Below are 27,176 nucleotides of genomic sequence, written 5' to 3' on the forward strand. Positions count from 1 at the left end.
CTCTTCCGGACATTGCTGATTGGCTGAAACGTCAGCGTAATGACGTTGTGACGCCCCTGACTTTCCCAGCATGCAATGTGAGAGATGTCTGAGTAAAGATGGCGGAAGGAGGAGCGGCTGATCTGGATACACAGAGAGGAGAGATCACGGGACTCTTAAAAACACAGCTAAGGAAAGGGGACACGTGGTAAGACTTGATCAGACACTTCCACAATCAAGCTATCTGTTCACTGATCGTCTCGTATGAAGTTGTCATCGCTTTGAAATAAAATAAAGTCTCAGCCACGGGCCGTGTTGACAGCCAGCTTCCTAAATGCTAACACAGCCTAGTCAGCTTCACGAGTTTAGAAGCTGGCATTTTGTTCAGTTGATCCATTTATATGTTTTCAAACGTGGCCGCGTAATCGCCACATGTTTGTGCTGTGGAAAATGTATTTCTAACATATTGTTCCATGTCAGGTTTATGCTGTGGCAGTGGTTGAATCGCAGAGTAGTTGGTTTCGTTTAGAAGGCTAGCTGGCTAATTGGTTAGCACATCGAACATTTAAGTGGGTTGCCAGCGGGTTCAGGGCGGCGTCTGCAAACACGCACCTGTCAAAATCACAGCCAGCTGGCTCCACAAGCAGCAGCTCTGCCTTTAGACTACTTCTGTAGAAGCCTTCCGGACATTTCCATTGCCATCCGGAGGTAGCATACGTGTGACATTCTGTTAATGAGATGAGGCGTTACTTTATATATGTATAGTTGATCTATGCATTGTTGTTTGGTCACGTAACGGCAAGTAGTAAGTGACATATCTAAATCGCACCTAATTCAATTGTCGTACACTTTGATCAGCGCTGATTCTGTCAATATTGCTGTAGGTATTTGGTCGATAGTCACTGGTTCAAACAGTGGAAGAAATATGTGGGATTCGATAGTTGGGACAAGTACCAGATGGGTGACCAGAACGTCTACCCAGGGCCAGTGGACAACTCTGGCCTTCTCAGAGGTAAGCCATACAGTATTTAACTATATAGCTTAAGCATGAGGTATACATTTACTGACAAGAGGATTGTTTTTACGTCTACACCAGAACAATGTTATTCTAGAAGTGTTGGAAGTTTAAAGGAAAGTACACAAAAACAACATTGTCTTCCAATTGTATAGATGAGCCTTTTGCAGCTCATAGAAAACTCTCCAGCTTACCATTTAGCCTTTGTTATTGAGACAGTGAAGGCCATGGCTAGTCTAACCATATGGATTATGGTTTACCGATTTCTTATCACTCCGTCCCACCTCTAGATGGGGACGTGCTGGCCATCAAAGAGCACCTCATCGATGAGCTTGACTACATCCTGGTCCCAACTGAGGGCTGGAATAAACTCATCAGCTGGTATGGGCTGATGGATGGTCAGAAGCCAATAGAACGAAAGGTATGCAAGTAAATGCTTAAAATACTATATATTTACACTAATGATCTTTTGTCTTAATGGAATAAATTATGTATGATTGTATATATTTTATATATATATATTTATATATATATATATATATATAAATATATAATTATTATTGTATAATATTTTTTATAATATAAATAATATATTTAATTGTTTGTGTATGTGTGTGTGTATATATATATATATATAATTATATTATAATGAAATATATTAATCACACACATATACACATTGTAACTCTTTAGAAAATGTTTCTTCTTAAGATGTTTTTGAATACTGTAGCAAGCATATAAGCAATATAACATATTTCCATTAGTCATGGCATCATGGCTGCTTGGTAGGAGTCTTCTTCCCCCTCTCTCTGTCATACTCTCACTTGTCCCTTTGCCCCGGTTTGGTTGATCCCTCCCTTTTTGCCATGTATGTCGTGGTACGTATCGGGTAGCTGCAGGGTTTCTATTTTCAGGCAACGTTCTAGATGACTGAAAAGCTACATGGAGCAATCTGCAAGACACAACATGCAGGAGGTTCAATATTTGTTTTCCTTCTTTTATTCTTTGCTTGTTCATCTTAAAATGTAGTGGAACACAACTTACGTAGTGGATTGTAGCTGTCAGCTTGTCCTCTTCTGTGACTGTCGGTGGAGTGTTCAGCGTGCCCTTGTTTTTTGAGGTGGAGGAATGCCGGCTGAAGTCACTATGAGAGATGGCAGTGTGAAATCTTCTGAGTGGAACGTGATAACATGTGGCAGAACCGGGACAGTTAGTTGTTTTTGTAAATTGGTTTTACCTATTTTGTGTGTTCACGGTGGTAGGATGGGCCCTCATAGAAGTAGGTTTTGGCTGCGGTGGGGAGGTCTGAAGAGGGGAGAAGAGCTATGTGTGTTCATTTCCCAGTAACATTTGTGAAGTTGGTGTAGTTGTGTGAGTGCTGTGTACTTAAGTCGCAGCAGTGTAATAAATAGGCTGGGACCCCTCAGCTGTCTGTGCGAAGTGCTGCTAAATTAGGCGTCTCACTCTGACTCGGCTCCTATCAGGACGTCAAATGGCAAACAGTGCATCAAGACTGCATACTTCACTTTATCTGCTTGAAACCGAAACTAACACAACAGTAGTTTTACTGGGCATTCATTCACTAGTGACTTACAATTAGTCATGTGATTTGTATTACAGTGTCATAATGATGGAAAACCAGTTTGTTACGTAGTCAGCAATCCTGTTCAAATGAAATGTTTGTGGTTTTGTTGTGTAGTTGATAGGTGCTTGATTCAGTTGAGCGATATTTGGTCTGCGTTGATTTGGTACTTGTTTCTGCTTTGGGTTTGATTGAAGTTTTTACATGGATATTCTTCCTATTCTTCTAAAGGTGGTGGAACAGGGTATGTTCGTGAAGCACTGTAAGGTGGAAGTGTACTTGACTGAGCTTAAACTGTGTGAAGACAGTAACATGGACAATGTGATCACCAGACGCTTCAGTAAAGCTGACACAATAGGTAAGATTTTATATAAGACTTTGTATATGCTTTATTAACACTTAATGCTGGTGAATGTGAATGTACTCACATTATTTATGATGATGTCTTTTTTTAAACATATGCTGGTATTGCTTTGTTTTGGTGATACAATATTTACTTCAATATTTATGTCAAATTAAAGGGGAACTATGTTATTTTTCTGGTCACCTGCTTGTCTCCATAGAGATGTTAGAATGTCGAAACCATAAGGCATTAAATCGATCTATCGCCATAGTGATTGAGTCATAGGCCAGAGGCATTTTTCAAGGTATTTCTGAGCATTACATCTATAATTGAACAAATGCCAGATGAATATATTTAATGTTCTACTGTGGAACATTCCAGGTAAAGCAATAGCGTCTAGACCCCTTACATAGTCTACCTTTTTAAATAACCCAACCTTGACCATTTTCTTTATCTCTGTAATGTGTATAATGAAATAAATGTGATTGACTACATGTTTTTTTCTTGCTGTACCTTGCTGTAGATATGATTGAGAAAGAGATGAGAAAGCTGTTCACCATCCCTGATGAGAAGGAGACGAGGCTCTGGAACAGGTACATGAGCAACACCTTTGAGCCTCTCAACAAACCGGACAGCACCATCCAGGACGCAGGGCTTTACCAAGGACAGGTCAGCACAGTCACCTTTTTAAATGAGACATGTGGACACATTTATGTGGGAATGAGAGAGGGTAAAAGCTCAAACACACATTGGTTCTGTCATCTGTAAAGAAGAACTTCAGTTTTATTTGTCCAAAAAGAGCCTTTGTTAACATTTTGACCAATAGAGGGCACCATTTTAGGCTTTTATTTAGTAATTATTTGGAATATGTTTTGATATTCAGCTGTTGGGGAACATAAGGCTTGTGAATCTTCTATGATTGAAATTTCTTTCTAGAGCTGTGGTCAAAATTGATACAATGTTTTGATATTAATTTCACAGTATACTCAATGGAGAGGGATGAAATTTACATCAGGTTTTACAAGCCACAATACATGATGGAGAAACCAGCCAGTTGCAATGCCACATTTTCAATGCAAGTGCAGATTAAATTACATTTAACCTTCATAGACAACCGCTAAAGTAATCCCAATCAAGAAACATGCCACTATAGACTTATTAGCCAGCTGTCAGTGCTTCATTAAAATTCCTAGAAAAAAATGGCATGTAACAATTGAACAATTCCTTACAGATAAAGATCTATTCAGACAATTTCAACTGTGCATATTCTGCGTTTCAATCATCAAGAATCATTGATGTACGATAATGTTTTTACACAATAGACATTTCAATTACAACCCAAAATAATAGTACGGTATATTATTTGTCACCATGAGGTCTTATAATAGTTCGGATAAAGCTCGATCATTCTAAAACTGCTCAGGAAAAATGTAATTGTATGTGACGTATCCTTGTTAATGAGTAACTAGTTTTAGTGTCGATTAGTATCTGATCTTTTTACAATCCTAGTCGAGGACCTTGGCCGTTTTCAATCTTCACCAATGACTGTCTGAGATCACGCTAAAGCTACATGCACGCGCACGACGTCATCATATATCTGCCTCCTTCATCCACTGCACTGTCCAGCACCTTGAATTAGGGCAGCGTCGATGTGGCCAAACATCTTTATCGCAATATGAATTCAAACATTTGTGTTAACGAATTAATTATATTATTGTATCGTTCCTCTTTGGTTTGATCTGGAGCTAAAATAAAAGACAATCCTCACAGTCCAACCCGGTTTACATCTATGTCAAGCGTGTGCCGCGATGATGAGGCCCCTCTCCTTTTAGTTGACTTGTTGGAGAAGCCTGCAGTCTCTCTCCCGTGACCTGGGGTTTTGCTGTAATACCTTTCCACCAAAGCGTAAAAGAATAATAAATAATTCTTGTTCGTCAGTATCAATCTGCTTTCTCCCTTTCCTCAGCTGCCACCACAATGTTTGGCTCTCTGTGAAAACAACAGAACTGCGCATGCACGTTTTAGCCCAATGTCGCAATATTTCCTTTTCTATCATCACTCAAAACTGGTATCACGGGGAAAGGAATGATATGGCCCAGCCCTAGCGTGACTGCTTTTAAAGATGCTGATCTGAAGTCTGTTCTTATGTGGGCTCATGCAAACAAGTTTGGTTTTAAATATATCCAAAACACAATGTACCGTATGTTAAAATCTAATTTTAAATGAAAGGCAATTTTTATAATCGAGTTTATTGCCATTGACTCTTTAGTGCTCCCAGTTTACACACAGGTGTTTCTCTGAGTGGAACATTTACTCATGGATTGTACCTTTTTACTTCTAGAGCACATTTTATTGCTTTGTTTGGCTTTACGTGTCACTATGTAAACTTTCTGGTCGACGAACAGCAATTAGAGAAATTGGTTGGATGTAGATGATATTATTTCAGCTGTTTTGCTTAATTGCTAAATCATTTCAAGGGAAATATATATTCTGTTGAGATCTATCTGATCTGGAGGGAACATGCAGTTCTCTGTTCAAACACAAACATGCCACTTTCAGCACATTTCTTCAGCCTCTGCCATGCAATAACCCTCTAACAATTAATGAACATCTTTAAGCAACATGAATCTTGTAAAATCCAGCACGAGCTATTGTGAAATGTATTTGGTGATGCACAAATCCTGAACTACAGTTGTATTTTTGTCACAGGTTCTTGTCATAGAGCAGAAGAAAGAGGATGGGACATGGCCTCGAGGCTCGACAGCACCAAAGTGAGTCGAAGCTGCATCTATGGCCATTTATTCCATTCCTATGTTATTTCTTGCCACGTTGTATCTCATATAGTTCCTCATCTGGACTTATAGCTTGACCTAAAACAAAAAAGGTCTGTTCAGGAAGAATTGACCCATAACCATACAGCATTTTGAGCTGTATGGTTATGGGTTTGTCCATGCAGACCGAACAAATGACCATGGAAGAGGTGTAGTCTTCTATGTCAGCAAAAATATTAACTTCTGAGTTGTGGATGAGATGTCACTTACTGTAAATAACTTCATAGACAACAATAATCGAAATATGCAATAGAAATAACAAACGTGGACATATCCCCATCCCAACTCGTAGAGATAATATTCTGACAAATGACATACAAATCTATAAGTGGAATCTTACTCCGGGATATCAGTGACCATCTTTCTGTGGTCACTGTATATGATGATAACTATATAGTGAGAGATTCAGTTTTAGTCATCTGGACACTGTTTTGTCTTGCATCCAAAAGTCATTCTCAATCTGCAAATCTAGTCTAAGAACTCAGATGTCGGGTGAAACCTCCTGATGACAGTTTGTCCCGTTTATGTATTTGTTCGCACTGTTTTAAGTTTTCCCTGAAACTAATCATCCTTGTTACCCTAACATCCCTGTAATGGACTGTATACATCATATTGTTACCTCCCTCATCACTGAGTACCTGATCATCAGAATGCATCAGAATGACCAGGGCTGATGATGCCTCATGGCTTCAAAAGGCTTTTGTACATTACCAGTAAATCGAACCATAAACCTCAGTTTCAGGTTAAAGAGCAATTCTCTTTTTTTAACTTCTCTTTCAAACCATCTCCCCTCCTGCTTATGCAGCCCAAAGTAGGATAAATATCCGAGTTCTCAGACTAGATTCACAGATTGAGAAGGACTTTTGGGTGATAGTCGAAACATCTTGTTTAAAATATAATTAGATTAAAAAAATGCATTCAATGGCCGTCTGTGTGGATCTAAGCTTTTGACACTATATATCAGGAAATTGTATTCAGGAAATTGGAGCGATATGGGTTTAGGGGCCGTGTGTTACAATGGGTTAGAAGTTATCTGAGTGATAAAAAAATAATAATGTTATTGGTTTTCTTAGGTGCCAAATGTCTGAGGGGGAGACCGCCTGAATCAGAATGTTGTCTTCGATGTTTTCACTTGATTCTTATTATAAAGCATGTTTAACAAAATACATGTATATATTTGTCGCAGCAGTTACAAAGCCTCCTTTTTATTTATTCCTCGAAACTGCACCACTACATGGCTCTGTCACCAAACCACCTGATCATATGCTCCTTTCCCAAGATAGCAGTTTCACACATTTAGCTTTACCTTTTGTTGCTGACATATCTCACGTGTTTCATCTCTTGATTTAAATGGCTTTTGCACACCCTTTTCTTCTGGATGAGCTCCTCAACGCTAACTCATAATCTATTCTTTTATCTTTTTTAAGGTCATCTGGTGCTTCCAATCTCTCTGCTTTGCCAAAGATCTCTCCTTCATCTCTCACAAACAATCATAACAGCAGCTTCAACAGCAGGAAGTAAGGCATAGTTGTAGTTTGATATGTAAACGGGCTGGGCTTTGTGGCAACAGTCAGAGGTTAAACGCCCACGTTAACTGGATTGTGGACTCTCAGGTTTACATTGGAATCCATACGCACTTAGAACACCAGGTCAAAATGAAATTGAAAGTATTAATGAATTTAAAGGATTCATTTTACGTGAAATATTACTTGTTTTGCCGTTTCTGCTGTTCTTGTTTAATTTAGAGTTCAAAAGGCTCATCTACAGTTCCTTGTAGATTTAACTCACATAAACATTTAGGCAATTCACTTTTCCATTGACGAGCAGAAAAGCATTTTAGTGCCAATACTGGGCAGTGACATTATATTTAGTCCAAACTGTTCCTCTGATGGAATATAGTAGAAAAAGCTTCAGTTGTAGTCATCTGGACTCAGTTTGAAAAAATAGACATTTCGACTCTCATCCAAGAGTCATTGTCAAAGTTGTCATTGACAATGACTCTTGGATGAGAGTCGAAATGTCTATTTTTTCAAACTGAGTCCAGATGACTACAACTAAAGCTTTTTCTACTATGGAACACGCCTGGACGAATGAGGGATTACACCGACATATTTCCAAGAATTTTGGGCCTAAAACCTTGGATTTAGTTCGGGAACTCGAATCTGTAGCCAGGAAACTAGCAGACTCTGATGGAATAGTTTATTCTTCCACCCTTGTCACCAGTGACTATATTACACTGAAGATCATAATGGTGTAGATAAGAAACATTAATTGTATCTTATTTTCTGTTTATCTCTGGCTGTTGTACAGTGTGAAACTATGTCCTGATTGTGCCGTTTCAGCTGTAAGAGCTGGTGGCACAGAGGGGCGGGGTTAAATGGAGGGAGTGACAGCAGAGCTCTCCACAAACAGGGTGTTTACCTCCTTGTGTCTTCTCTATGACATTCAACTGACAAAAGAGGACTATTGTGACACCTTTTCACGACTTCAATCGATATTAATAATGTCTCAAAAGAGAAAGTATAGAATTAATTTATATTAAGAAAGGAAGCATAGTAATTATGTAAAAATCATTATTCAGTCCATCTAAATTTTAAATTGATCATTATTTTTGAGTGACACTTGGAGGCACTGACTGCTCTGTGCAGGATGCTAGAGATGGAGGGTGGAGCTTTGCTGTGGTCTCCGTTACTGACCCTGCCTCCTCATAATGGGTGTGATTTACTGCATGCTGCTGTGTGTGTGTGTTTTAGCTGTAGCATTAGAGAGCACTGCCGGAACGCACAAATAATCGCCACAAGAAAAATCAATATTGATAGAGCCACAACCCATTTCTCCTTCATCAGTAATCTTTGAGCTGCATTCTGTGGTGCACATTGCCATTTCACAGTTTTGCATTCTAATGATAAGTGGACAGAGACACTTGGTTAGATGGATATCCTCTTGTCCTTGATTCTGTAGTGTCACTGCCACCGTTTCCCCTGAATTATGCATGGCCTGCCTTTCCAAGCATCTTTGCATTACATAACACTTGTCTTTTTGATTTTGCGGTTTTGGCTCGGTGCAGGGAGCCTCCCGGGTGTATAACTGCCATAAGTGTTGTCGGGTACAACTACATCCTCTTTTAGTCAGGCAGGGCAGAGCTGTTTCCCTCTGTTTCTCCCACACTCCTCCTACAAAGCTCATTGCGATGCACACGTTCAGCACTGACCTTCAGAATATCTGATCTGCTGCTGCCTCTGCTCGTATGGAACCCCTCGGATGAAAGCCGTGCAATATCAAGGTCACCATTATTTATTTAAGCCCGTTAAAAGCCGTCATACAGAAGGTGAACATAAAAAGGCAAAATAACAAGAGGCTGTGATGGGGCAGGCTAATGAGAAACATGAGAAAAAGATGGGAGAGGCATTTGTGTTATGTGTAGGTATTTGTGGCAGATGAATATGAAAGTAGATGTGTGAGTAAGGCCTGTGGATACTGCAGGATCAGCTGTGTGCAGTGAATCAGCTGCTCCCTCCGTCCCCACCTCATTTCTCTTCCGTCAGCCCCCTTGTACTGTCCATTCCCTCCCCCCCTCGACACTCTCCTCCCTCTCACTTTCGGTGCACCTCTAGCTTTTGTAGCGTAGTCTTGAGCATCCTTACTGCTGCTGATGCTGCTATAAATATCCGCTTGTAGCCGTAGAGCAGCAGAGAGCAGCAGGCAGGCCATAAGGAGGAGGACCAGAGGACGGGACAGGACACAGAGATGCAGCGAAGAGTGAGGACGAGACTAATGTTTGAAAGGAACAGGGGAGCAGATAGAGGGGAACTCTGGAGTTAAGTCAAGGTGCAGAAGAAGAGGTAGTTTGGTTAAGTCAGCATTTGGTCAGTATTTGGTTAGCGCTGTGCTGGAAAGTCAGCTTGAGGCCGAAACATGTCTTCACCTGCTACGGGACGACTGTTGACTTGATGCAACAGCAGAGCTCCACCTGGACTTACTTTACCAACATTTGAACTACAGTTTGAACATGCTTTGGATCCTGTCCACGTGGTTTTGGGGCTGTTGGAGGTGATTTATGAGGACATGGTTTGGGCAGCGGCCGGGGCGGGGCTGAGATGCCATGCTCCTGTGCTGCTGGTGGTGCCTGAGGCCGGAGGCAGTGGAGCTGGATAACAGGAGAGTGGACCGTGTGCTCAGCTGTGAGCCGGCTGCCTCCACTGCCATCACAGCGGTTTCTATCGACCAATGGAAGCCAGCCAAAAGCAGCAGCAGTACTGTACAACACTCCCAGAGGTCTGCTGCCGAGCTCTACTATGGGACAACATGTTTGTTAGACAAATGCTAGTGCTAATGCACTATCCATGCTTCTTGTCAAATTTAGATACTTTTCAGATTATGTTGTCAAAGTGGCAATGTAACTCTTGTTTTGAACCTGCCTTCTTTCTAGTGTGAAGAACTCGAGCTATAGCCTACCGTCCTACCATCCGTACAGCAACAGTTATGACTACTCAGACCAGACCAGACAAAGTGAGCGCTCAGGCCTCTGTGGACTCTCCAACCTGGGAAACACCTGCTTCATGAACTCTGCTGTGCAGGTAAATGTTTATTCTCACGTACAGTTTGTATGGATGGGTCTCATTAAGGATTTATCAATACTACCACTCTTATATATACTGGTTATCCATACGGAATCTCATGGTACTCTTATCAATACTTTTAGTATAATGCTTGAGCGTATTTATCCAATGGACTGTTAATTCAAATGAATTTCACTCCATTACGTTTTTGTAAATCCCCAAATCGCAGACTGATTCATTGTTTGATTTTCTGAAATCAACTTTTGTGTTCAGTCATTGGTTGATTAAGCACATGGATAACTTAAAATGGAGGTTAAGATGATACCGGTGCCCATCCCTACAAGTTACTTAAATCATTTTTATTGATGAATTTGATCAATCTAAGATTCATTGTTTCTGCTCTGAACTTAAGTGTTTAAGCAACATCCAGCCCCTGACCGAGTACTTCCTCAGAGATAAGTTTGTGGAGGAATTGAACGAGGACAATCCACTGGGAATGAAGGGAGAGATTGCGCGCTCATATGCTGAGATGATCAAACAGCTGTGGTCGGGCAAATACAGTTATGTCACACCAAGGCCTTTCAAGGTACTTTTCAGATTTCCCTTAGTATTCATTTGAGACTCTGTGTATAAAACTTCATCTTTGTTACTTTCTCTCCAGACACAAGTAGGACGCTTTGCCCCACAGTTTTCCGGCTACCAACAGCAGGACTCTCACGAGCTGCTGGCCTTTTTACTCGACGGCCTTCACGAAGACCTAAACCGAATCAGGAAGAAGCCCTACATACAACTCAAAGATGCCAATGGCAGAGCCGACAAGGTAAAAACAGAACCAAATCGATGTTTTCTCTTTATTGCAATTTCTTTTTCGTGGGGTTGACGTTTTTCTCGCTGCTGCAGGTTGTTGCAGAGGAGGCTTGGGAGAACCATTTCAAAAGAAACAACTCCATCATAGTGGACATTTTTCATGGTCTTTTCAAATCCACTTTGGTGTGTCCGGTTTGTTCGAAGGTCTCCGTCACCTTTGACCCTTTCTGCTACTTGACTTTGCCACTGCCTATGAAAAAGGAGCGCACATTAGAGGTCTATCTGGTCAGACTGGACCCTCTGGTTAAACCCACACAGGTAACACGCTCGTCCATACATGAAAATACATCCACGCGTCGAATTGTTTTATTGATGTTAACTTTATTTTTCAGTATAAGCTGACCGTGCCAAAAGTGGGATACATCTCTGACCTTTGTACCTCGCTTTCAACTCTGTCTGACGTGCCTGCTGAGAAGGTATTCTACTTAACTTGCAACCGATTATGACATTGTACAATGCATTTTATTTGTGTGAAGCTTTAATTTAAATCTTCTACCGCGCTACAGATGATTGTAACGGATATCTACAACCATCGCTTTCACCGCATCTTCGCCACAAACGAAAACCTTAGCAGTATCATGGAGCGAGATGACATCTATGTGTAAGTGCTCCAGTCCACTAGTGTGTGAAGATTTTTACTTTTCATCCCAGTCATAACCCAGAGAAGAGAGATCTGGAATGGAGTTGAATGTGACAAAACCCCATGTATTTAAAGCGCCTGTTAATCATTTTAAATTATGGTTTTTCATGCGATTTTGATTGAATGAATTTGACTGCACTGATCAACGGCCGTATTTTCCGGACTATAAGTCGCACTGGAGTATAAGTCACACCAGCCAAAAAATGCATGATAGAGAAGAAAAAAACGTATACAAGTTAAATTGGAGTATGAAATGCGGTTGCAAGTGTGAAAATAACAAATAATATCACATAAGTCGCTCCGGAGTATAAATATAAGTATAAGTCGCACCCCGGCCAAAACTATGAAAAGAGGTGCAATTTATAGTCCGGAAAATACGGCAGTGAGCAAATAACAAATCAAAAAAGAAATTCCCCTTAACTTCTCTCATCCAAATATAAAATGAATGTTGTAATGACCTAAGACGCTTAAATAACAGCGCTTGAATGACTGACCGTTGTGCTTTTAGCTTTGAAATCGCAGTGAACCGGGTGGAAGACACGGACCACGTGGTGATCCCAGTCCACTTGAGGGAGAAGTACAAGCAGTCGGGCTACAACCACACCAGCACGCCCTTGTTCGGACAGCCGTTCCTCCTCGCCGTCCCGAGAACGCTCAGCGAAGACAAGCTGTACAACATGCTTCTCCAGCGCCTCTGGTAGGAACTTGTTTTTTTGGTTTTGTCAATTGCCCAAATTGTTTCACTTTTTACGGCGACGTCTGGGTGTAGTCCAGCATATTTTTGGCAAGCTCTCTGGAAGCAATCGCAGAGCTTATTAGCGAGACGTTAATGTGTCCTCTAAAAGTAAGTTGTTTTTGTTTTTCGCAGTCGGTTTGTGCGATCTTCGGCGGAGGAGGTGGAGGTGGAGGTGGAGGAAGACGGCGAGGAAACGCAAACGACAAAACAACACACCGTCAACGGGAACGCAACTAATGGAGTGTTAGAAGAGGGCTCGCCAAGTATGTGCATGAAGACACCATCTGAATTAGTCTATTATTTAAAAGTACTAACAAACTGCAAACACGGACATTTATTATAGCCAATTAGGGGCGTCCAGTTGTCAGTAGAATCCAAAATTGTTATTGCTGAAAGTTAGGTTTTTGCTGACTGCTGTTTGAATACACTCAAATGAATACCTTGCATAAAAGTTCAGGTAATGTAAAGGCTTTTAACTGGATGGAATAAAGCCATAATTCATTCTGTCGTTAGCATTTTACATTACATTATTCAGTCAAGTTCCTCTAAACGGAATGTGCTGTGTGAGTGGGCAGCTGGTGTTGGTGGGCGGAGGGGCAGCTGTGGCTACAAAGCGTTCTTATTATGTCCATTCATCTAGACATTTGCTGACTCTGTTCATATCACAATGCATCATCCTTTATCGCAGGCGAGATGGAGACAGACGATCAGGATGACGAGTCGAGCCAGGATCAGGAGCTGCCGTCGGAAAACGACAACAGCCAATCGGAGGACTCGGTGGCCGGAGACAACGACTTGGAGAACGGGGTTGTCGGCCCACAGAACTCCACGAAGGGCCAACAGAGCGCTGGGCCCAACCGAAAGAGGCTTTTCACATTCCAGTTCAATAACATGGGCAAAACGGACTTCACTCTCATACAGGACGACACCCGGCAGATCCGCTTCGACGAGGGCCACCTGCGGCTCAGCGGTGAGTCGGCATGTGACCGTTTCTGATTCTGTTGATGGAAAAAACGTGCAGTATACATGTGTAAGGTAACGCTAACAGTGAGGTGTGAGAAAATGACTCGCGTAATTAATAACAATGCAAAAATGCCAATACCGACATTTAAAATCCTGTCATTGTCATCGCAGATCGATCTTACCTTTCCTTGGATTGGGAACCGGAGATGAAAAATAAGTACTTTGATGAGACGGTTGTCGAGGTAAACGCCTGCTTTATTGTGTCGTTGTGTCGTTGTTTAAATATGTTTGTAACTTTCTCGACCAAATTATGTTATTTTGTTAGCTCAGTTATTAGTATATTTATTTATTTATTAATTCATTTTTTATTTTCTATTTATTTTTTTATTTAACCAGGTAAAAACATATTAAAATTATTATTATTCATATTTTTTCAAGGGTAACCTGGGGCAAAGTGGGAAACTTGCAGCACAGACTTATAAAAGCATTTAAACAGGAAACATTTGAGAAACTGCATTTAAAAGTACTTTATTTTGGGAATTGCCTGGGCCTAAAACCCTTTTGAGAAACATATTTAAGGAACTTCTAAATTGACATGATTGCAAATGTGCCTTTATGAATGAAATTTCTTAACATGCAGCTGTTCATTTTGTACTATTATCTTTTATACGGCTGCAACTAACACTTATTTTTTTAATTGATTAGTTATTTTGATTGCAAAATGTCCCATGAGTGAGATTTATTACCGTTACTGCTCTGTTTGAGTCTTCGCTCGTCTCTCAACTCATGGATTTGGAGTCTGCGTATAGACAATTTTTTTTTTTCTATAATTAATGAGTTGCGATTAGTCCGTTTCCCATCTGACCCTGTGTTCGTTTGTGTCTCTCTGCAGGACTTCGACAAGCATGAAAGCATGGAGTACAAGCCACAGAAAAAGGCTTTCTTTAAACTAAAGGACTGCATCGAGCTGTTCACCACGAAAGAGAAACTGGGAGCAGACGACCCATGGTGACGATCATTGTCCTCCTGTAAACCTGTGTGAGCTGTACATTTTGGACAACAGACTTACACTCAGAATATGTCGTTGGTGTTGCAGGTACTGTCCGAGCTGTAAAGAGCACCAGCAGGCCACAAAGAAGCTCGATCTGTGGTCTCTGCCTCCTGTGCTGGTGGTTCATCTGAAGCGCTTTTCTTACAGTCGTTATATGAGGGACAAACTGGACTCTCTGGTCGACTTCCCACTTAGGTATGGCCACTCTGCACCGTGGGGGGGAAAATGACAGTTCAGTAGGTTTTAGCTCTGTTGGTTTGGCTGCAGTTTCCTCAGTCCACACAGTCTTATAATTGCTCTTGCTCAGCGTTTTTGTACATTTGATGATTCCCAGATTTTCTCTACAGTTCAATTTAAAGTGAGGCTCATTGTCTGTCCACTGCCAAGTTTGTTTTGTAGTTAGTCATTTCATCTTTTTATCTTTATGGCCCTAACTTTATTCAGAAATGTGTGTTTACTAAGTTACAACACATATTCTGTACCTGTTGTAACAAGCCACATGCTGTAAGATGACATACCGTATTTTCCAGACTATAAGTTGCACCGGAGTATAAGTCGCACCAGCCAAAAAATGCATAATAGAGAAGAAAAAAACATATATAAGTTGCACTGGAGTATGAAATAAGGTTGCAAGTGTGAAAATAACAAATAATATCACATAAGTCGCTCCGGAGTGTAAATATAAATTTAAGTATAAGTCGCATCCCGGCCAAAACTATGAAAAAAGGAAAATACGGTAGATTCACTGACTTGCATTCATTTTATGGGGATATTCCATGAAACAAGATTAAACCTAAACCAGGCTAAACAAATCCTCATTTCCACCAACGTGGCTAACCAGAGTTGGCTGTGTGTTGCCGTAGTAACAAGCACTCAAGTACAAACACTGTCAGGTCAGGACTATTTTACATTTGTCTCAATCGTTTTAGTTAATATCATGCCTTATCAGTTAATGTGTTTAAAATACTAATCAAACTGGCCTATATTTAAGCTGCGGCTGACTGAGGGCTAAAGCTGTGGAGCAGCACAGACGGAGGCTGGTTTGGAGCTGGACCCTGACGATGAACAGGCTGTATCCTCCTTCCTCACGTCTGTCTCTCCCTCCTCCTCCTCTCTATCCCATGTGTCTCTCACTCCCCTATGGAACTGCACATCCACAAAATGCACAGATTTGATTGACCAAGTCTTGCTACGTGCACTTTCATGCGCAGGAGGTGCAGACTTTGGCTACTGCGCATCGGGAAGTGTCAGGCAACTTCATTCTCTGCACTGAATACGCCGCAAGCGTTGTAGCTCTGCCCCCGGTCCTCCCGCTCCTCTGATCAGAATAAACTGAAAACTTCCGGGTTACAAATGAAACTCTGGCTCCTCTCTTGATTTATCAGATCATAAAAACATGATGCTCCTTTTGAGCTCATTGTTAGTGATTTCAATGCTATATTGATCTGGCCTCTCCAGAATCATAGAGTAAAGTGCAGCTTAAACCTCAGACTTGATTTAGCCTTGGACAAACCCAGGCTTATTTTTTTCATGGAGCAACTTGAAGCTTCAGATGGAGCTAGATTCAGCTCAAGAGTTTCAGGATGAAATACCCCCCTGTGTAATGCAAAGGCCTGTTGTAATTGGTGAAGGATGTAATTGCACCGGGTGGTCCCTGTATTTGTCTTGTGTGTTTGGCTTGTGTAGCCATTCAGTTACAAATATTTTATATACATATTATACAAATTCTCTTGATCATGAATATTTGACTTTATTTTTCAACTTGTTGTTTTTATGTGTTTGCAGCGATTTGGACATGTCTGAATTCCTCATAAACCCCAATTCTGGGCCTTGTATCTACAACCTCATTGCTGTGTCGAACCACTACGGGGGGATGGGCGGAGGCCACTGTGAGTCTTTACTACAATAATACTTAACACTTGATTTATTACTTAATAATACTTGGTAATTAATAATACAGGTACATTTGAAATTGTCTTTAATATGTTTTTAACTGAATGTTTATTGGTAGCACTATGTTCTCATTCGCTGTAGTACTAAAATACTGTGTAATGCATTGTGTTATAACATGTAATGCCATATTACAGGGTGTTACACATTGTATTACCTTGTACCTCTCATAAAAATATATCAACTGGATTATAACCAATAATAATTGTCAGAAGGCAAAAATCTTTACTGTATGACCTTCTAATAACTTGAAATCATGTCTTAAGATACGGCATATGCCAAGAATAAAGATGATGGAAAGTGGTACAACTTCGATGACAGCAGCGTATCGCCCGCCAGTGAAGATCAGATCGTGGTGAGTCCTTATTTAAATAACCCCGTCCATCCCTGTGTTTATGCTTCAAAGGCTTTTGGCTTTATTTGCACACTCGCAGCCGTTTGAGAATCATAATGACATCGCCAGAAAGTGAATATTCAAAGACCCCCTGCTGTGCTGCTACTTTCCCAACCGTTATACTCAGACTGCATTTGTGGGCATTTTGTTTTCATGAGTGCAGTGCAGCAGTCAAGATGTTCAGTAATTGGCACAAAGTATTTAATATTTCAAAGGAGAAAGAACCAATTTAGTCTCATTAAGTTTTTTCAATAAGGGAGTGCTGAGAAAAAATCTTTAGGGCCCTATTGCACCCGAGATGCTTTGTAGTCATAACTGGCAAACATTTAATACCGATTCTGTTTTGTGTTTGCAGTCCAAAGCAGGCTATGTCTTGTTCTACCAGCGCCAGGACACCGTAAAAGGCACAGGGTACTTTTCTCTGGATCGAGAGGAAGAAGAGGAAGAGGAGGGAGGAGAAGGAGAAGAAGATGCTAACAATGGAGACAATGGAGACAATGGAGACAATGGAGACAATGGAGACAATGGAGACAATGGAGACAATGGAGACAGTGGAGACAGTGGAGACAGTGGAGACAGTGGAGACCGTGGAGACCGTGGAGATGGACCAGAGCAGAAGAACGTCTCCTCATGTGCTCCTCAGGAGGCGCCGTCCACCGCTGCAGAGGCCCAAAGTGACGAAGAGGACTTGAATGAGAACCGCAATAGCAGCAATGACAATGACCAGCAGGCAGATGATGAAGATGAGGAGGAGGAGGAGGACGAAGAGGAGGAGACGCCCAATCGAGATGTCAACATGAAAATCAACTGAGTGACTTCATACATGGGAAGAGAGACTGCTCTTTCTGTCTAAAGCCATATGGACACAGCATGGCAGCAGCAGGCGCCATGGGGTCCCACGCCGCGGCCCGTGATTGGCTGCTGTGGTGGCAGAGCCTCTGTAGGATGAATGCTGATTGGTCGGGGTAAATGACATTAACGAACCAGGGCCCTCTTCTGTGGTTGGATCACTGTGTGTGAAATGAGAGTGTAAAGCCACGTCCATTTGTTTAGGTTTCGCTTGCTCTGAACAGTCACTGAACACCACCAGGGATTATTATTACTACTAGTTTTGAGAGCAATGAATTGCTATATCATTTTATTTTTATTTAAAATATGTACATGTATATATTTTAAACACTGAATCCTGATGGGTTTTTATGGTGTGCTTAAGATATTTTGAACTTGAACAATCAGCAACAATCCATGTTTTATGTCTTTGCCAGTGAAACTGCAATTAATAGACCTCGACTGAGTTCCTCATTCACACTCGCACAGCAGAAGCTTAGGATATGCCTTTTTAAGAAGCCAACAATGACTGCGCTAAATTTATATGACAAAGAGCCAAACACTGCACTGCTGTTGCTTATCATTTTAATGTGCTGCAATAAGTTAAGACCTAATTTTTGCTTTTTATTTAATGCCAGGGGGGTGTCCAAACTATGGCCCGGGGGCAAATGTGGCCCCAAGACCAATTTAGTACAGTCCAGTTCAGTTCATTGTTGGTTTTTTTTTTGGCATTGGGTAACTTCCTATGTTACTGAATGCCAAACATCCATGTTCTTTTTGCACTCGTTATCATGAAGGGTTTGAAGTTCTTACAGAGTTCATAGTCTTAACTAGCCTTTGGCAACAGAAGTATTCATACAGTATGTCTATGTTCTAAGAATCTGGGAACTCCCTTCCTCCTGGCTGCAGTGCTGTTCAAAAGTTTTACTGTGGCTCTGCTCCCCATCTTTAGAGGCATTGTTGAAGATTAGGAACGCAGATGACAAATTGGGCTTGGATGGTCTCATATTTGTATCACCTCAGCCTTAAATCTTAATCTCAGACCTGTCACCTTTTAAAAAGATAATAATAATAATTTAAAAAACACATTTTTGCACACCACTGTCAGGCCGTCATTCCTGCATGGCCCGTTTTCACCAAACACAGTGTAGGAATGTCCACAGAGTTTGTATGACTTGCGTGTTGCTTCTTTTTTTTTTATCCACAAGAGGGCCGGAATGTATCAATGAAACACTGACCCGTAAACCACCGTCTGCGGTTCATGCCTTTGAGTTCTTGAATGGCTCTCGCTGTTGTCTTTGAATGTGGTGGGAACGTGCTCTTGCCTTTGATCTTAGCTGTAGTCATGATTAGGTACTGCTGAATGGGGTAAATGTACAATGGTTCTGAGCTTTGAGGAGGTTTTGGCGTGGGGTTGGTGAGCGGGGTCAAAAGACCTAGAGCTTTAGGATCATGGTACATTTGAAATACTTTGACAGCGGCAGGACTCTCCTTCATCAGTGTGAGACTGTTTGTCCATGGAGGAGTGTGGCCTCGTGTTTCTCCTGCTGTGTTTTTGTCCTGTTTCCTCAGGATATTCCAAGTGTACCATGCCGTAGTGAGATGTGTGTGTTCTGTCACTGTTGCCTTGGCTTTCAGGCGACTCATCCTGAGGGACATGTGACTACTACTATAGGCCTATACAATATTGTACATAAGAGTTCACTCTGTGAGTGCACATTTGATAAAGTTTATTTATTTATATGTAAGCATTTATTATTGGCATATTTAAACCTTAGACAACACCTGAAATGTTGAGGGACGTGTGGCTCAAGGCCGCGCACACATACATTGCCTGTGCTCTTGTCAGGGAGGTAATATTTTTAACAAAAGGATGTTGTTTTTGGACATTTTTGTAAAAAAAAAAAAAATCATTAAAAAATCTCTGGACATCCTTGTGCATGACATGACATAGTGGGGTTGCCAGGTTTGGCTGCACTTGAGTTCACTTGGGTTTACATTTGAGATGTGCATGTGTATTTCTACACAATCTTCAATAAAGTTGTGCAATGCTTTGTTGGCACTGTCACTGTGTGTCAATTCTTGTTGCTAGAAGTACATTATATCTACTTTTTGAGCAACAGTTTATCAGATTTTTTTTTTTATTTTACAATAAATAATTTAAGTGAATTATGTTAGTGATGTTTGATTCTTGATCCTTTCAACTTCGTGTTGGACATTGGCCTGTCTCTGCGTAAGAATGGTAATTTAAACTACAGCTGGGCCTACATGGTTTCCCTCTGCAAAGGCACTAGACACAGTAAAAGGGGCTTGACCCACATACGCCGCCTTGTTCCTGAGCAGCCAGTCCCTCCTACATTCTGTTCAGATGCAGGAGGGACTGGTCAGGCAAAGCCGCCTTGTTGGCTCCACAGATGCTGTAAAGCTGCAAAGGTCTGTAGGTGCCGCTGTTTTAAACCTGTCGCGGACTTTCCCGTGACATCAATGTCAAACCGTGAAGGAAATGGAAGCAACAGCAGCAGCAACAGCGCGTGCGGCTGGAACACGGTGTTCCCGGTGAGTTTGAGGGTTCCCAGTCTGTGCACAGCTGGGAGGGCCCCTGAGCGCCCCCCTCATGACCAATGGAAGGAGGCGTGCAGAGAGAGCCTGCACGAGACAGCGGCTCACTCCCACTCGCAGACCCCAGGCTGGGAGATCCAGTCAAGTCCGCTTGGATTTAACCACCACGGATCTATTATATTAACACAATCCACCGCACAGTCCGACTTCCCCATGTCAAGCCATATTTGTGCATTTCAGAAGCACGTTTGGCTTGTTTCCTGAACCTGTCTTCCAAAACTGTTCCACCCACGTTGCATCCCGTAATGTAAGGAAATGTATCGATAACATGCCATTGCTGATACTGCTTACACAATAAATATACGATAAATCACGAGCATATGAGTTACTGTAAAAGCCGAAACGCGTCAGTTTATAAAGTGACCACCTGATGGCGCACGTCTTCCGCACATTTTCTTTTCGCTTTTCCAGCCTCAGTGTGGCGCATCTTCATTTTATCCCCCATCTCTAGTGCCCCGCCCCGCCCCGCCCCCTTTCCTGACGTTCCCCGCGAGTTTTATCCACGCGCTCCTCCGCCACTCGCGCTCATTCCGCTCACCTCCGGCGGCCGTGCCCGCGCTCGCGCTCACCGTGGGACCGGTGGACGCTCTTTCGCGCGTCCGTGTCCCACGCGCTGGATATTATGTTTTTGGGCTCGGTTTTCCAGGCTCGCGCGGATGGCCACTCGTGCGCGGAAGGGCAGAAGTTTTGAACCGGTCGGTGTGGAGCGGGGCCAGAACAATAGATGATAAAATAGTCCGCTGCAGTTGAGCTGCAAGGTGAACGTGCACGAGGGGCGCGTGGGGTCTGTAGCCCCCGCGCGCGCGTTTTTGTTCCACGTTCCATGTGTCAGAATTATGTGTTATTTACCGTGTGATTGCGTTGTTTGACTCGCAAATGGAGCTCGAATGTCATCAAAGTGCATGTTCTGGACGTGTGTGAACCTCGCCAATGTCACCTTAAGGCTTATTTTCCCACAGTGTGCATGTTTTAATTCTTGTTTGGATGTGTCGAGTTGTACTTTTTTCAACGTCGCCCCGCATTCGATTCCTACAAAGTCTTGGCTGTCAAAAAAACATTGTGTCTGGGGGTCATTTGAGGAGACGGGCTCGCGCCAGGATCAACGCGCCGTAGGTAAAGCTCCCACGCGGTGTTTTCTTCCTCTTTCACGAGCTTTTTGGGTGGGGTCTCGTCTCGCGCGGCGGGGGCGGCGGCGGCCACGTTTTTGGCCGCCGCCGCGCGCTCACTTCAAAGGAGAGAGAGAGCCGCGTCCCCAGAAGAGCTCGCGGGCGCGCACTTCACGGGACCCAGAGCGTAGACGCAGAGCCGCGCGCGGGCTGAGGTAGTAGTTTGTGCTGTTGATCGGGTCGTCATATTACCCCCCAGTGGAGATGACTGCGCAATCTACTGCCTTGCCCGCGCCGCTCACTCACGACGACGCACAGGAGGAGCCCCGCACGCCCGCCCCGCGCGCGCGTGTCAAGAGGGGGGGGTGTCACCGTGGCGCGTGGGCAGTGCACGTGGAGAGGTCCGGTCCAGAGTGTCACGTCCGGAATCTTCGTGCAATAAACGTGCAGTGTGCGTAAAAAGTTGTGTCCCGTTGTCTTTTGTTGCCTATGTAGGTCAAATGTGATCCGGAGGTATTTATTTATTAATTGTGTGTTGTTTTACGTTAATATACATTACCGTCACAATAAGAAAGGAGCAAAGGGAAGGATAAAATCTGATTCAATATTTGCCCCTTTCTTGAAAAAAGAAAAAAATACAACAAGAAACACAAGGTACTGAAAACATTTAGTTGAGACTACTTTTTTACGTTTTACAGACTAAAAGTAAAACAATGGTTTTATTTTTTTATAAGTATAGCAATCTATAACTGCAGTATAAGGCAGTTTATGCATATTTTCCTCTAAATATCAAATCTATTATGGCTAAACGTTGCACTGGTTTGAAAAAGTCTAACTAAGTCCAAATGAACATTTTTGCAGTAGTGTATGCATATTTCTGATTTGTTTTGATCTTTCCTCTAAAACTGGGACTGCAACATGTGGAGATTGTGTGATAAACCATATTTCACACTCTTAAAAGAAACAATCCCTATGAAGAATAACGTTCACTTGAGTGCTTAAAGTTGTCTCATGACTCCTGAACACATTGTACCATCATCTATCAGGGAAATGATACAGCACTTCCTAAAAGCACTCTACATTTCAACTGACTTCTGCTGAGAAATAGAAATCTGGCTCTTTTTTTCCCAACACCAGATGAATTAGTGAATTTAAATCTATAATTGTGTCTTGTGCATTTCCTGTCTTTATGTGATTACAGGACAGGAAACCATGTCATGTGTAATCACTGCAGCTCTCACCCTGCTTTAGCTGTCATTAGATTGGTTTAAATCTTTAGCATTTAACAAATCCCTTTACATGTCGCATAGCTGCTCCACAGGGGGGGGGGGGGGGAGCAACACGAGTTTATTGATTATTCCTACTTCTATTCTTCCGTTTCTTTCTTTCACATGGATTCAGTCTGCTCAGCGATCGCAGAAACGACCTGGGAACTATCGACCTACACTTGAGATCTCCAAGTAAAGTGCTTTCTATGTTTTTAATGACGCACACAAAGCCTTGACCATCATTTATTTATTTCTAGAAAAAAAAAGCGAAGGGTAAACATGTTTGCACACAGAAAAATAAAAAAATATCAGTCCTTACAAAAGAAAAAAAACACAAGTTCACTTCACAAACAAAGGAGAGGTGGAGGGTAGCACGACGGTCCTTTTGGGGGATTTCAGTATGTTACGATAGAAAACAATACATTACAGTCAAGTTTAAAAAGGGATGGACTATAAGTAAACAGTAACTTGCATTTCTATAGTACAGACCCCGGCACCTTCTACTCGTCCTTCCGAGAGATACAAAATGAGAGCTGAACCTGAGTCTACGAGCAGCAGTGACCGTGGCACACGAGCGTGAGAGAAATGATCGTAGTATTTCGACATTCATGAATAGGAGAAAGAAAGACTTATGAGAGAGTTATGAGTCACATTCAAAAGACGGCCAGTTTCACAAGAGCGCTTGATCGTTAATTATTGTGTTCATCGGTCTCATCACTCACATTGTGCTCGCGGCGGGACACGAACTGGACAGTGGTCAGTTACGCGACTATTTCGTCAAGCCGGTGTCCACGAGAAGGCTTTTAGGCAGAGGAACGCGGCAGAGACAATCTAGGTGTGAGGAGAACTGTTAATTCCTTATTTATTCTCATGAACTGACATGAAAAGGTTAGGCCTGAATGAGTTAGGAATGTAATCTAACTGCACTTTTCTATCTGACAACAATGCGATTGCCAATAGATTTTAAGGCAATGTTTTTCCTGTTGCATGCTCTAAAAACAAACTTGCCGTGCCTAGATTTTACGTTTTTGTATTAAAAAAAAATCTAAAATCAACATTCACATTTAAACACATTCGAGAGAAGATTGAACTACTGTAAGAGCTGCTTAGCCAATACAATCATCCAATACAATTCGATACACGTTTGAAGAGCTGTATGGTGTCTCTTTCTATCACAGAGGACATTCCATGACCTAAATAATAATAATAATAATAATTCCATTACCTAAATAATGTAATGGAAGCCCTGCAGTTTTATAACAGAGCCAATTTAAACTGCATTTTTAAAAATATAATTACAAAATATTGTGCAGCCTTATTAAAGTTTGATTCTTAAATGTCTGTATCGCGCAGTTTTGCTGATTTTACTGATCGTTTTTCTCCCGCTGTACCAAGACATTTGTAGAGACATATTCAGTCCGCACATTTGTCCTGAGAGAGGATCCCTAAACTACTACTACTACTACTACTACTACTACTACTACTACTACTACTACTACTACTACTACTACTACTACTACTACTACTACTACTACTACTACTAGACACAGGTCCAGTTCAGTGCTATAGATTGGACACTGTTGTGAAAATGGCCCCTAAAGAAACATATCTTTTTTCGCAACAGACGCAGTTCAAAACATTCACTTTCCAGGACATCCTCTCTGCTGCCCTGGTTACTGCGCCTTAAGACAACGAGGAAAAAAGAGCCATGTTTAAATCACAAAATATGAAATAAAATCCCACGTGTTTCTGACCAATCAATAGACAATAACGTTCATAAACAGCACACCTTGAAAAGCATTGGACACTAGACTTAATCATAATGGAATGTTCATGAAGGAAAATGCACCGTATGAATGTAATAATGTCAAGTACTGCTGCTTTGAGGAATGTCAAGTCCTTCAACTCGAAAGCGGAAATGATCGAAGCCCGCGTGGCCCAGTGGCACGTTTGCGACCGACTTTCCAACAACTTCTCAAGATCCCGCACAAACTACTGTATCCGTCGTCATCTCTTTAGGCATGTCTGTGAACTCCGTAATAAGCGAGCGCTACTTCAAAAGTCCATGTACGGACTTGGCAACGCGCCGTTTACCCATTTCGCGTCCAGTACCCAGTGTTTTACTCCGTGTCGTTCAATCGCTACATCGCTGAATCGTCTACTATAACAATATAGTAATAAATAAAACATTAGCCTGGCCAGTCGAACCTCTATACTTCACCAGAATCACTGCAGACATGTGGATTACCCCCTTTGTAGTTTAGATACACACACAAGAGGTATATTGCAGCTGTAGGGAGATCGCAGCAAAAGCCCAACAATATTTGATTTATTCTTTCTATTCATTATTATTAGTTATTATGGCTTTATGTGTCAAACTGATACATATACCGTATTTTCTGGACTATATGTCGCACTGGAGTATAAGTCGCACCAGCTAAAAAATGCATAACAGAGAAGAAAAAAACATATATAAGTTGCAGTGGAGTATGAAATGCGGTGTGTGATAATAACAAATAATATCACATATAAGTCGCTCCGGAGTAGAAGTAAATAAGTATAAATACAAGTATAAGTCGCACCCCGGCCAAAACTATGAAAAAAGGTGCGACTTACAGTCCAGTAAATACGGTACACAGGCTTATTGATAACTCAATCCCATGCTTCACAAACACTGCAACGCAAATAAACAACGCAAGAGTTTATTTGCGTTTCCTTCTGTTTAGCACCGTTTTTGGAGATTTGTCTGATTATTGTTTTCCATTGCGAAGACATTAACTCAAATAAACGCCACAAAATCCAAAGCATAATTAACAAAAGCATAATTTACACAAACGTGAGTAACAAGAGGAGGGATTCTGAGGTCAAGATGTCTGGCCAGGCTAATAAATAAATCAATAAATATATGCACTGCCCCTACACGTTCACAAAGAAATAACATTACTACAGCAATGGTCTGTATAAAAAACAGACATTAATGTGAGCCCGCTTTGGTCGGGCCTATAATAACAGATGCATGCACCCACTTGAAAAGTACTATACGTCAAATCAACATGTTCCTCTTCCCCACGAGTACTTCAGGTTTGGGACACATGCAAAAACAGCTAAGCAAATAACAGCTTTAAACATTGTGTCTGATTGCCCCTTCACAAAGTTACAAATATCAGATCGGCCCCGCCTACTATCCACGCCTCTTCCTGTTGTGGCTCGGAGGAAGGACACTGGCATTTATATTACCACAACAAATAGTTTAAATAAATCATAACCGACCCAATATGTTCCGTATTAACGACACACGCTTTATGACATTGCAGGACGTTTCCGTAACTGAATAGCTAGTGTTAAATCCACTAATGAAATAGATACGCCTCGTGCTAACGTTGGCGATCTGAGTGGCGTCTTCAAGCGAGATAGCACTTCATTCAGAATAAATTGGCGTCAAAGGGCCAATTATCCTGACCGGTTGAATATGTTGGACATGAGTGTTGGAAGAAACCACTTCTGCAACAGGACCAGCCGCAAAGACGAGGTAAAAAGCACATACGCACGCGGTGAAGGTGGTAAAAAAATGTCATTTAAAAAGTCTATATTATTTAAAAATTCTGCTCTGGCAAAATTTGAACTGCAGAGGATGAACAGTGTCAGTGTCACCCAAATGCGCTGATTCTGATTTAAATATTTATAATTTAAGGATTTGTCATTTTAGAATCAGTTGCCAGCTTTGTGATGCCAAAATACAAGGATTATACCACCTTGTAAATGCCTGATCTGGGTTAACCTCTTGATCTGAGGCTGTCATAGATGTAATTATGTACCGTATTTTCCGCACTATAAGGCACACTTAAAAGCCTTTGATTTTCTTATAATCCAGTGTGCCTTATATATGGATTAATTTTGGTCGCGCTTATTGACCTCGAAGTGATTTTGTGTGATTTTGTTTCGCTTATATATGAAAAAATGATCGGAAACAGACCATTCATTGACTGTGCGCCTTATAATCCCGGTGCGCCTTATAGTGCGAAAAATACGGCATGTGAAGTGCAGATTTAAAATAGAAATACAAATGTAGATATGAAGGTTCTATTGCTACTAAACACATTGTTTTAACCTACATAATGCAAGAAAGCCTGGACTTTCCTTGCCTTTTCCACGTTGTAAACTTTTGGTGTCTCTACTTTGGCCTTACAGAACTTCACCATACTGAACAGTTTATTGTCTATACTAAAATGACAACCGTCTCCTTTCCAACAAAAACCTATAGAATAATGAGTGAGTGAGATGAAATGTAAAGAACCGTTCCGGGAGCAGCTCTCCTGTCAGTCACCGCTGCCATAAACTAATCACCGTCTGAGCTTGTTCTCGACACATGCCCTTTCAAATGTCATGCAATTCAGTGCAGTATTTTTTTGCCTTTAGAAGAACAGTTATATACGATTAGTAACACA

General features: G+C 41.6%; 1 protein-coding gene across 5 annotated transcripts; it reads left to right on the forward strand.

Annotated features, from left to right (window-relative positions):
* The first annotated feature begins 31 nt into the window (after positions 1-31).
* Positions 32-19,806, forward strand: LOC140368127 (ubiquitin carboxyl-terminal hydrolase 15-like). Of its 5 annotated transcripts, XM_072455020.1 has the most exons (22): positions 33-187; positions 864-991; positions 1,285-1,415; positions 2,808-2,934; positions 3,443-3,588; positions 5,629-5,690; positions 7,178-7,267; positions 10,180-10,327; positions 10,722-10,895; positions 10,971-11,129; positions 11,210-11,434; positions 11,509-11,592; positions 11,683-11,777; positions 12,325-12,513; positions 12,685-12,815; positions 13,241-13,522; positions 13,687-13,757; positions 14,408-14,523; positions 14,612-14,761; positions 16,352-16,455; positions 16,783-16,871; positions 17,266-19,806. In XM_072455020.1, the coding sequence occupies exons 1-22, from the start codon at positions 99-101 to the stop codon at positions 17,719-17,721; spliced, it is 3,246 nt and encodes a 1,081-aa protein (XP_072311121.1). In that variant the 5' UTR covers positions 33-98; the 3' UTR covers positions 17,722-19,806. The 5 variants fall into 5 exon arrangements, with proteins under 5 accessions (XP_072311125.1, XP_072311121.1, XP_072311122.1 ...); XM_072455021.1 differs by lacking the exon at positions 7,178-7,267; XM_072455022.1 differs by lacking the exons at positions 33-187; positions 864-991; positions 1,285-1,415 and adding an exon at positions 1,823-1,969.
* The last annotated feature ends 7,370 nt before the right edge of the window (positions 19,807-27,176 follow it).

The sequence above is a fragment of the Eucyclogobius newberryi genome, unplaced genomic scaffold (genome assembly GCF_026437365.1).
Source record: "Eucyclogobius newberryi isolate DKJ021-1_F unplaced genomic scaffold, fEucNew1.0.hap1 SCAF_2, whole genome shotgun sequence".
Classification (NCBI taxonomy): domain Eukaryota; kingdom Metazoa; phylum Chordata; class Actinopteri; order Gobiiformes; family Gobiidae; genus Eucyclogobius; species Eucyclogobius newberryi.

Bases quoted from the DNA above. Each gene is read 5' to 3' on its own strand.
- LOC140368127 (XM_072455020.1), top strand. From the start codon at position 99: ATGGCGGAAGGAGGAGCGGCTGATCTGGATACACAGAGAGGAGAGATC. The intron at 7,268-10,179 runs GTAAGGCATAGT...CCTTCTTTCTAG, and splicing joins AGCAGCTTCAACAGCAGGAA to TGTGAAGAACTCGAGCTATA. The intron at 11,778-12,324 runs GTAAGTGCTCCA...TTGTGCTTTTAG, and splicing joins GAGCGAGATGACATCTATGT to CTTTGAAATCGCAGTGAACC.